We start from the raw sequence: 12,011 nt of genomic DNA on the forward strand, positions 1-12,011 counted from the left end.
TTTACCAACTGAGCTGGTTCAGGAAAGATCAATTTCCTAAAGGATGTCAGAGCAATACAATTATGTCCAAAGAATATAAAATAGAAAATTTTTAAATTTGGGAAATGGTTTATTATTTTTCTGTATATAACACAAATTCACAGATTTTAAAATTATGTACAGTTAAAAGATGTCTTCTTTTTAAATGCTATATAGAGTGCTGACTGAATACTACTTTTTAACTGTTAATCAGAAAGTAAACATTTCATAAATAATTTTTTATATCTAAGATAAAATTTATTCTGTGCATGCTCTTATAAGATGAAAGTTAACTATTTTACATAACAAAATAGTCATTTTTAAATTGTACTGTTAAAACAAAAAAATATAGAACTGAGATCAACATTAATAACAGCAATTTTTTACAGTATCAGTCCTTAAAAAGGGAGTAGTAAAAGAAAGACTTGGTTTTTATACAGTCAAAAAAATTAGCCTGATTAAACCTTAAAATAATAATAATTCATTTTAATCCATGCATTATATATATTACACTACTTCTCCCTTTAAACAGTTCCTTTAATTTATTAAATTAAATAAAAGCAAATAATTTTTGTGATTATACAATCTAAACTTGTTGTGAGTTAAATGGTAATGAATACCTGAGGAAGATTTTGAAGCGTTCTTCCCTAAGAATAACACAATTATTAGAGAAAATTCTTTCAAATAACTTTTTTTTAAAAAGAAAATAAACATATTCAAAGAATTATGTGTTAGTAAACTATCTTTAGAGCTGATTCCAAACATTCTTCCCTTGAGAATTAACTTTCTGTAATGAAAACAGAATCTATTTTAATTCTTTCAAATAACTTTTTTTAAAAAAGAAAATAAACATATTCAAAGAATTATATATTAGTAAACTATCTTTAGAGCTGATTCCAAACATTCTTCCCTTGAGAATTAACTTTCTGTAATGAAGACAGAATCTATTTTATCTTAATTTGAAATCTGACTGTTAGTGGCTGGTTGGGGTAGTGTGTTGGGAACCACAACAAAGCTCAGAGGTGAGTCTGAGATCCTAGATGATCTATATCTGTAATGAGAGCAGGAGATAAATGGTGGTGTCCGTGCTGAGGATTTGCTGACCTTGTTTTTTATACTTTCTCTTAACCTCAGAACTGTTTCATAAAATTGTCTATTATGGGTTCAAGCATATAACATAAGCAAAGACAAAAATTCCTGTGTGGTAGATATCTCTCTAACTAAACTTTAATAAAATATAGTAAGTAAAAATTATTAGGTATGACATATTTAGAGTTTATCCCTAATAAAACATTTAGTGGCAAACTGTAATAAAAACAAAAAAATTCCACAGGTTATATCAGCATGAGTGTTCCTATGAATATGGTTAGTTATAATATAGGGAGTTATTCTTATAATTTCCTCTAGAAAGTGAATTTACTAATCACTATTGTACTAATTTCCCATGGTCTGAATATTCTGAGATATGGCAAATTCTCAAGTTATAAATCAGTTTAACATTAATCATGCCTCTTTTCAAAGACATGCTAGTTTGCTTTGAAAGTACTGCTGAAAAATAACTCATTAGACAATGACATTTATGACAAATTCCACTATTTGTTTCTCAATGAACGTCCTTATATTCTGACTATATGTATTCTGTATTGCTAACATTTAATAAATATCTAAAAAATATTCATGTAAGAGCATATATATTAGTTTTTTTCTATAGGTCTAGTTACAAATATTAACTAAAATAACAGAGCGTCTTTTATTCTCTAGTTTTTAAAGAGATTCATTTTTTACAGATGATCAATTTGTCACAATATGACAACAGACCACAAGTCTTTATCCCGTTAGGTAACATAAAAGTATAATGTTTTTAGATGGGGATATTATTATATACAATAATTTAAAGTCTTTTAAATAAAGTATTTCCATTATTAAATGTTACATCTAATAAAAAGTCAAACTTAGGAATGAAATTTTATTTCCATATCCTTAAAATCTGAAATGCTACATAAATTTTCTCTATTAATTTTAGTAAAAATAGCTTAAAAACTTAAAAGGTGGCAATCCAATGTTAGTATCAACTTTTTCTTAACAATTCATCTCTAATATTAAATTTAAAAACATGAATAATAAAGATTGACAAGATATCATAAAAATAGTATTTTAGGCATTGTATTTCCATAATAATTGTAAATTGGCTATGGTTTTTTCAATAACTGAGAAGCAATTCTTAACTTTTATGAAAAGCCTTTATGAAAAGATTTTCCTTCTGAAGTCTGGAATTCATCATTACAAAGTAGAAACATTAGACATGCAAAATACCTAGCAAGCTCTAGGAAACCAGAAACCTGCATATGATGATATATACTGTGTTACAGAAAGCAGGCCTTCATCTCAGTAAGGCGTAAGGCATATTTTCTTCTGAAGAATTATTGGAACGTTTTCCAGAGTCTGAATGCTAATAGGACAAAGTTGATCAGATCATTAAAATATGAACCATGTATATTATCTTTTACATCTTTGTTCTTCAACAGACATATCAAATATATACACAGTTCTATTTCTTTGGGTGCAGAATATTAGTAGGATTAATTGTGTGCTAACTACTCTATGAAACATAAGCAATTGCCTACTGTGAAATATAAACAGCTATCAAAGCAAGATTTCAATTCCAGTCACAGATTCAGCAAATTTATGCCATAAGGAATATTATTTGCACAACTTTTCTCTCAGTGTATCACTGTGAAAGGTGGTAATGATATGACAATCCTTAACAATGTACAAGTTATTTTTATTAGAGATAATGGTAACAGTACATATTGATTTTGACAGTTTTCTTCCCATAACTGAAAACAAAAGGAATGTATTGAAATTAGGTAATTTCTATAATTATTAAACTTAAATCAATCCGTTAAGAAACAGGTTGTGTGCTAAGTTCCTGGTGACCTAATGCATAAATTGCTCTTTCCTTTCTGTATTTTTCAGACCACTTGCGAGTTAGCTCTAGATAAAGACTTGGTTTATGAGGCCGGTAATCCAGGTACACGATATTACCGGTTCTTTTGGGAACAGCTCTTTCAATCTGAGTTCCTTCATGCCACTCATTAAAAGAGGTGATGGAAATTATACTGGGGTGGGCCTGGAGTGCAGCACTCAGAGCAGTCTCATAGTACTTCCCGTTGATTCGGTTACGAGTGTTATGAGAGTTCCACGGTCGGATGCTGGTATCTATGTATCCTGGGCCCACACTTGGGATGAACATTAGGTCGAACTGATCACAAAAATACTTTATCTTAGCCCAGTTTTCATAGGATGAGCCATAAGTAAAGCCATTTGTGGCAAAGTATGTGTAAATTCCATCAAAACCACCTCGAAGAATTCCGTATCTATGCTTTTTATCTACTAGAAGTGCGATAAACAATGCATCATAAGGAGAGTTGCGAATGCTCTGAGACCCTGAGCTGGTCAACAGATTGGCCCATTTTTGAGATGCTGTGATATAGGAATCATAGATATAAAACATTGGAAGAGCATTGCCGTTCTTAGTCTTGTACCTGTAAAAGGCAGGATGATTTCCATATCTAGAATATAAACATATATGAAAATAAAATGAAAATTCATGTCTTATTTCCCATGGCCAATTATTTATGTACTGAAAATGAAGGTAAGTAGTACAGTTTAAGTGTATTGTTCACCTTCTTTGTGGAATTAGCTATGTAAGTGTAATCATTAAAAATACATTTTTAATTTTACACGTTGGGAAATGAGATACTGGATATATTAAGACATTAACAAACGATAGTAATTACTTATATGGAGGTTTAAAAATGATGACTAACACAATAAAAAATCCATTTTTCTACATGAAGATACTGCTTTTGTGTGTGCGTGTTCTAAGTGATGCATGCCCCAACTGTTGCTGACATGTTTCTTTATAAGAGTATGGCATCTGTCACAGACTATTATCAGTAAACCCTTAAATGAAACTGTACTACTAAATTCTTTCCCTGTAAACATACTGAAACATAAATGAAAATATTAGATGTGAATCTACCATATCTAACAGCAATTCCCATTTCATATTCTGAACTTCTTTTTTTAAAAAAGACAACTTTATATTCATAAAATTTACAGAATAATTTGGTAAATTATTTTTATAAATATGTTACAATTTTATAACAATTTAAAATGCTAGATGACAAACATCATAGTCTAATATACACATAAGAGTAAAAACAGCAACTTGTAATTATTCATAGAGAAACTGAATTATAAGGAAATTCAGAAAAGTTCCTAAAATGACTGCAACATTCATTACAAAATTAAATTGATATTAATGTCATACTATGTCATTCAAATCCCTCAAATATAATTTAAATATACTTATAACAGGAATTATAGGAGAAAAGATTTCTTACTTGTCTATAATGTACTTGACATTTTTGTACATGTTTTTATCATCTCGATTCTTATATGGTTCAATGTGAAAAGTGACCTAAAACAAAAAATATTGATAGAGAAAAAATTATGATTAAAAGTAAAGATGAAATAATATAAACTGACTTAACCTTAAGATGAATACCTTATTGAAGTTGACTTAAATAGTTGAGTAACAATGTGTTAATTATTGCTGTAGAGCAAAGTGACTCAGTTATTGCTGTAGAGCAAAGTGACTCAGTTATACATATATATTCTTTTTTTATATTCATATTCTTTTCCATGGTGTATCATGGGATATCGAATATAGTTCTTTCTGCTATACAGTAGGAGCTTGTTGTTTATCCATTCTCTATATACTAACCCCAACTTCCCATTCCATTCTTCCCCACCCTACAGCACCCAACAGGTCTGTTCTCCATGTCTGTGATTCTGCTTCACAGATGGTTCATTTGTGTCATGTTTTAGATTTCACATATAAGTGAACAGCATGTGGTATCTGTCTGTCTTACTTCATTTTGTACGATAATCTCTAGGTCCATCCATGTTGCTGCAAACAGCATCGCTTCATTCCTTTTTAATGGCTGAGTAGTATCCCACTGTGTTTATGTTCCACATCTTTATCCATTCATCTGTTGATAAGACATTTAGGTTGCTTCCATGTCTTGGCTATTGGGAACAGTGCTTCTATGAACATAGGGGTGCAAGTATCTTTTTGAATTATAGTTTTTGTCTGGATATAAACCTAGGAGTTGTATTGCTAGATAATATAATTATATTTTCAGTTTTCTGAGGAACCTCCAGAGTGCTTTCCACAGCGGTTGCACCAAGTCACATTCCCACCAAGAATGCAGGAGGGTTCCCTTTTCTCCACACCTTCTCTAGTATTTGTTATTTGTAGACTTTTTAATGTTGGTCATTCTGACTTGTGTGAGGTGGCATCTCATTATAGTTTTCATTTATATTTCTCTAATAATTAGTAGGTTGAGCATCTTTTCATTCAACTACTGCCATCTGTATTTCATCTTTGGAAAAATGTCTAATTTAGGCCTTCTGCCCATTTTTGGATTGGTTTGCTTGTTCTTCTGTTACTGAACTGAATGAGCTGTTTATGTATTTTGGAAATTAGGCCCTTGTTGGTTGCATCATTTGCAAACACACTCTTCCATTCTTTAGGTTTCCTTTGCTATGCAAAAGCTTATAATCTGATTAGGTCTCATTGTTGTTTTCATTTCTATTGCCGTGAGAGACTGGCCCAAGAAAATACTGGTACAATTTACATGAGAGCATGTCTTGCCTATGTTCTCTCCTAGGAGTTTTATGGTATCATGTCTTAAGTCTTTCAGCCATTTTGAGTTTATTTTTGTGTATGGTGTGAGGGTGTATTCTAACTTCACTGATTTACATGCAGCTTTCCAACGTTACCAGCAACACTTGCTGAGGAGATTTTTCTTTGAATTATCTTCAGTTTCCTTTATTAATGTTTTACAGTTCTCAGGGTATAAGTCTTTCTTGGCAAGGTAAGATGAATACTTACTGAACAAAGAAGTTGCTAGAGAATTCTAACAAACAGTAATAATGTTTACCAAGTGCTTTCTCTTTTAAATAATTCTCTAAATATTTTATACTTTTTAACTTCAGTTAATTCTCACAACTCTATAAGGTAGTTAGTATCTCCATATGAAGCAATCAAAGATAAGGTAGCTCAGTGAGTTGTCACCCAGCCAGCTGGAGGCAATATAAGCAATCTGAATTCAAAGCTCAGATGTTTGATCACTGTGCAGTGGTCCATCCTATATGCTTATTCCTTTTAAAGAGTAAATAGGAATATATTCTATATTCAGAAATACTTTCTTTAAAAAAAGGCAAAACAAATTATGATCTAGAAAAACCTGGATTCTTTTTTCATGTGTGAACATTAAGTTTACATTTAAATGAAGTCAATAGCAAATGTCTTTAAATGACAGATTCTCCTATAAATTAAAATAGCATTTTACAAAATAATATACATTTAATATGTACTATTCAAATAATTTATAACAAAATTACTTAAAAACACACTATGCTGAACAATAATTTTCAGAAGACTCATTATTAAATACTCATTATTGATGTGGCTTATACATCACTACAATGATGATAGAAAGCAGCAACCAAAAATACTTTTAAAATACTGTGCACAGAAAAATTCAATTTTTCTAACGAAAAAAGGTTATATATAAATCAAGAAAAACTAATTTTGGCTACCAAAACCGTTCTGTAGGTCATTTATTACTAGCGGAATAGATTGTCATTTAAAGGAAAGATCATGTGTACTATATCTACTTAAGATGTGCAAGACAACTATGAGAATTTTCATTTTTATTACTAATTTTACTGACTTACCATTAAAAATCTTTATGGAAATCTAATGAACATTGATAATATTTTAAGTTTAGAGTGGTTCCTATGAAGCATGTATGGAATTAGAGACTTATGTGCTACTGCAATATGAAATGTCTTTGTTTTCAACTATCTTAATTAAAGTGAAATGTATTTTGCATTAATCAGTGCTACTGTTCTCATAGAATTAATTTTAAAGTCAGACAACATTCAGTGTAACTCACTTCCCACTTTTAATAAAATTTCAGTAATATTATACAAAGAAAGGTTTTGGTAGTAACAAAATATATTCATTTCTGCAGTACACTCTAAGTCCTGCTAGGGCAGATTTTGCAGTAGCTCTGATATTTGCTTTTTAACTTCAACTGAAAGAAAATTGACAAGGATATTTGTATTTTCATACTCTTACATAATGTAACGTTGGATAATCTTCCTTTAGATGCAACATTTTCTAAGTAAGTTTTATTTTATATATAAAGATACCATATTTAAACAAATATCCTACATTAAAATGAATTTGCTTGTAAAGTTGTAAACTGTAAATGGCTTTCTTTCTATAAAATGCAGATCAATACATTTATAGTAATTCAAAAAGCTATTATTGATATACAACAAAATATTATCCTTCATATTTCTAACTCATTAATGGTAATGATATTTCTTTGTAGGTTTAATTAATAATGTGATGTATCACCATTTCACTATTCTGTTTGGAAAAAAAATCTATTACACCAATACTACAACTTTAAAAATGACAGAATCCTATACATGTTTTAATCAGATGTTTGCAATATCTTTACAAGGGGAAGTAAGAGTCGTATCTCTTTAAATTCATGTCTCATTAAATGGTGTTTTTCCCCCATAGCAGTAAGTTGAATTGGTGTATCACTATGCAGTTACAGGAGAAGGCAATGGCACCTCACTCCAGTACTCTTGCCTGGAAAATCCCATGGACGCAGGAGCCTGGTAGGCTGCAGTCCATGGGGTCGCACAGAGTCGGACACGACTGAAGTGACTTAGCAGTAGCAGCAGCAAGAGTCATACAGATGTTTCCTCATTTCATGCTTCTAATTTTAACCATGCACCCAAAGTGAACCTCTTAAGTGAAAACCTGATGATCCTGGAGAGTGGGATTAGAAACATGATGGCATAAAATGCTCCTATTATTTATTCCCTTTTAAATCAACATACGAGATATTCATACATGAGCAAAAGTGCCTCCGTGGTGTTTTAGGACCTAGTGTCTTACGCCAAGGAACCCAGGAGTTGTCTCACCCACCACAAAGATGATAAGAGACAAACTTCTATTTGAGCTGGGAAACAGAGGAGTCAGCCAAACTGCCTAGACTTTTGCTCCTGTCAGGCAAACACTGGGTCAGTGAAGACCAAGGCAGGCACTCACATATGACAGAGAACCTGCTGAAGTCTAATCCTCCCAAAGAGAGACTTCAGCACATAACTGGAGACCAAAAGTAAGTAATTAAGTAAACAGATAAATGCTAGTTTGGTGGCAGTAGACAAACTTTCTAAGCATCAAGTTCTGCCTAAGGAAACACTGAGAGGGGAAGTGCCTGGCTAAGCCAGCTGGACTGGAAAGTGGCTGAAAAGATCCATTCTCTCCACCAGTACCTAGAGTACTAAGATATGAAATTTATAACTAGGGGAAGGGAGGATATTAGGAAAGATGCAAATAAGAACTTCACTTGGTGGGAAAGGGACTGTTCTTAGCAGCAGTCCACCTAGGAGTCACTGGGATTACCCTGTCAGAACTGCAGGCACCCCCCATGTACCCAGTGCTAAACTCACTCTTTACTGCCACTCTATGTTGGCTCCATGTATGGGTTCCTAAGGGCCACTGCCAAGAGAAAGCTCCAGTAGAATGAGGGCGTGCTCAGAAACTACAAATTGGAGGTATAGCAACCCTTTAAAAAGAACGAGAGAGGGCAGAAAAGTTTAAAAATTCACTCAAAAGAGGAAACAAAGAAGACTAGAGCAGATACAAATTCACAAAAACAAAGTAAAAACTCTAATATCAATACTACAAAAACACACCATCTGCTGAAAGCAATAAGAAAAGAGTTAAGGAGGTATCTACTAATTCATATGCAAAAACAAAAGTGCAAATCTAAAATAAATATGAAAGATCAAGGAAACATGGCATCACAGAAAAATTATCTATTTCTAGTGGTCAAACTCAGAGGCACAGAATACTGCAAACTATCTGATAGTTGAAAACAGATGTTAATCAACAGGTTACAAGAAAACTCAAGACAATTCAATAAAATCATGAATAAAACAATTCTTTATTAAAGAGAATGAAGTTTTCAAAAGAACCAAACAAAAATTCTAGAACTAGATAGCATGCAGTACAGAGAATATTTAGCAGGGCAGAGAACATGAAGATAGAATGACTGACTTGGAGGAAAATTTTGAAATCACACAAAAGAGAAGAGAGAACTAAAAGAGAAAAAAGAGAAAAAGATTAAAGAAAGCCTACATGGTCTACAGATATTCATCCATATATCCTGAAAAATGTCAGGATAAACAGGATTCCAACACAGAAGGCAGGGTGAGGGAGTTAAAGAAATAATAGATGAGAACTTCAAAAATCTGAGGAAAGATTTGGACATACAAGTCCACAAAACTAGTAGATTATCCTATTATCTCCACACAAAAAGACAGTCTCCAAGATATTAAAGGTAAGCAGGGAAAAAAAAAAAAAAAAAAAAGAATGAACCCTACAATGGACTGCCATTAGGCTATCAGAAGATTTATCTGTAGAAACTCTAGGCCTCAGGGCAGTGGAATGACATATTTGAAGAACTGAAAGATAAAAATGGCCAGCCAAGAATACTTTATCGAGCAAAGTTATCCTTCAGCTAGAAAAGACAAGTAAAGGCTCTTCCAGAATAAACAAAATCTGAGGGAGTTCACCATCACTATACCTGCCATGCAAGAAATGCTGAAAGGAGTTTTTCAAGCTGAAATAAAAACATAAAAAATTACACAGTACTCTGATAAAGATGAGAAATACACAATTAGACTTAAAACACTGTAACTCTGTAGTAGGATGGTGTGTTAACACATTATTGTCTGGTAATGTATTAAAGGCCATAGGCAGTAGTTTCTGTAAAAATCGCCCAGTCAATGATGTGTTAACAGCTTCCCAGGTGGCTCCAGTGTTTAAGAACCCACCTGTCAATGCTGGAGATGCAAGAGATGCAAGTTCAATCCCTGGGTTGGGAAGATCCCGTGGAGAAGGAAATGGCAACTCACTCCAGTATTCCTGCCTGGGAAATCCCAGGAACAGAGCAGCCTGGTGGCCTACAGTCCATGGGGTTGCAAAGGGTCAGACATGACAGCTGCCACACATACACTCAACTATAGTCTAAAGGTTAAATGAAAGTAGGAAAAATAACTACTACAAATTGTTAATAAATATACAATAAAAGAGGTAAAACTTCCTTGGTGGCTCAGATGGTAAAGCATCTGCCTACAATGTGGGAGACCTGGGCTCAATGTGGTCCACTGGAGCAGGGAATGGCAAACCACTTCAGTTTTCTTGCCTTGAGAACCCCATGAACAGTGTGAAAAGGCAAAATGATAGGATACTGAAAGAGGAACTCCACAGGTCGGTAGGTGCCCAATATGCTACTAGAGATCAGTAGAGAAATAATGCCAGAAAGAATGAAGGGATGGAGCCAAAGCAAAAACAATACCCAGTTCTGGATGTGACTGGTGACAGAAGCAAGGTCTAATGCTGTTAAGAACAATATTGCATAGGAACCTGGAATGTCAGGTCCATGAATCAAGGCAAATTGGAAGTGGCCAAACAGGAGATGGCAAGAGTGCACATCAACATTCTAAGAATCAGCGAACTAAAATGGACTGGAATGGGGGAATTTAACTCAGATGACCATTATATCTACTACTGTGGGCAGGAATCCCTTAGAAGAAATGGAGTAGCCATCATGGTCAACAAGAGAGTCCAAAATGCAGTACTTGGATGCAATCTCAAAAATGACAGAACGATCTGTGTTCGTTTCCAAGGCAAACCATTCAACATCACAGTAATCCAAGTCTATGCCCCAACCAGTAACACTGAAGAAGCTGAAGGTGAACGGTTCTATGAAGACCTACAAGACCTTTTAGAACTAACACTCAAAGAAGATGTCCTTTTCATTATAGGAGACTGGAATGCAAAAGGAAGTCAAATACCTGGAGTAACAGGCGAATTGGCCTTGGAATATGGAATGAAGCAGGGCAAACGCAAATAGAGTTTTGCTAAGAAGACACACTGGACATAGCAAACACCCTCTTCCAACAACACAAGAGAAAACTCTACACATGGACATCACCAGATGGTCAACACCAAGATCAAACTGATTATATTCTTTGCAGCCAAAGATGGAGAAGCTCTATATAGTCAGCAAAAACAAGACCGGGAACTGACTGTGGCTCAGATCATGAACTCCTTATTACCAAATTCAGACTTATATTGGAGAAAGTAGGGAAAACCACTAGATCATTGAAGTATGACCTAAATCAAATCCCTTATGATTATACAATGGAAGTGAGAAATAGATTTAAGGGACTAGATCTGATAGATAGAGTGCCTGAGGAACTATGGATGGAGGTTCGTGACACTGTACATGAGACAGGGATCAAGGCCATCCCCATGGAAAAGAAATGCAAAAAAGCAAAATGGCTGTCTGGGGAGGACTTACAAATAGCTATGAAAAGAAGAGAAGTGAAAAGCAAAGGAGAAAAGGAAAGATATAAGCATCTGAATGGAGAGTTCCAAAGAATAGCAAGAAGAGACAAGAAAGCCTTCTTCAGCGATCAATGAAAAGAAATAGAAGAAAACAACAGAATGGGAAAGACTAGAGATCTCTTCAAGAAAATTAGAGATACCAAGGGAACATTTCATGGAAAGATGGGCTCGATAAAGGACAGAAATGGTATGGACCTAACAGAAGCAGAAGATATTAAGAAGATGTGGCAAGAACACACAGAAGAACTATACAAAAACGATCTTCATGACCAAGATAATCATGATGGTGTGATCACTTACCTAGAGCCAGACATCCTGGAATGTGAAGTCAAGTGGGCCTTAGAAAGCATCACTACGAACAAAGCCAGTGGAGGTGATGGAATTCCAGTGGAGCTATTTCAAACCCTGA

General features: G+C 33.8%; 1 protein-coding gene across 1 annotated transcript in view; it reads right to left on the reverse strand.

Moving 5' to 3' along the window:
- MANEA (mannosidase endo-alpha) overlaps positions 860-12,011 on the reverse strand; it is an 82,929-nt gene continuing 71,777 nt past the window's right edge. Inside the window, exons 4-5 of the mRNA XM_005684666.3 lie at positions 4,428-4,504; positions 860-3,590 (exon numbers count right to left, since the gene is read on the reverse strand). Of these exons, the coding sequence (XP_005684723.2) occupies positions 2,921-3,590; positions 4,428-4,504 (747 nt within the window). The 3' untranslated portion in view covers positions 860-2,920. The remainder of the gene's footprint in view (positions 3,591-4,427; positions 4,505-12,011) is intronic.

This window comes from Capra hircus, chromosome 9 (genome assembly GCF_001704415.2).
Source record: "Capra hircus breed San Clemente chromosome 9, ASM170441v1, whole genome shotgun sequence".
In the NCBI taxonomy this organism is placed as follows: Eukaryota; Metazoa; Chordata; class Mammalia; order Artiodactyla; family Bovidae; genus Capra; species Capra hircus.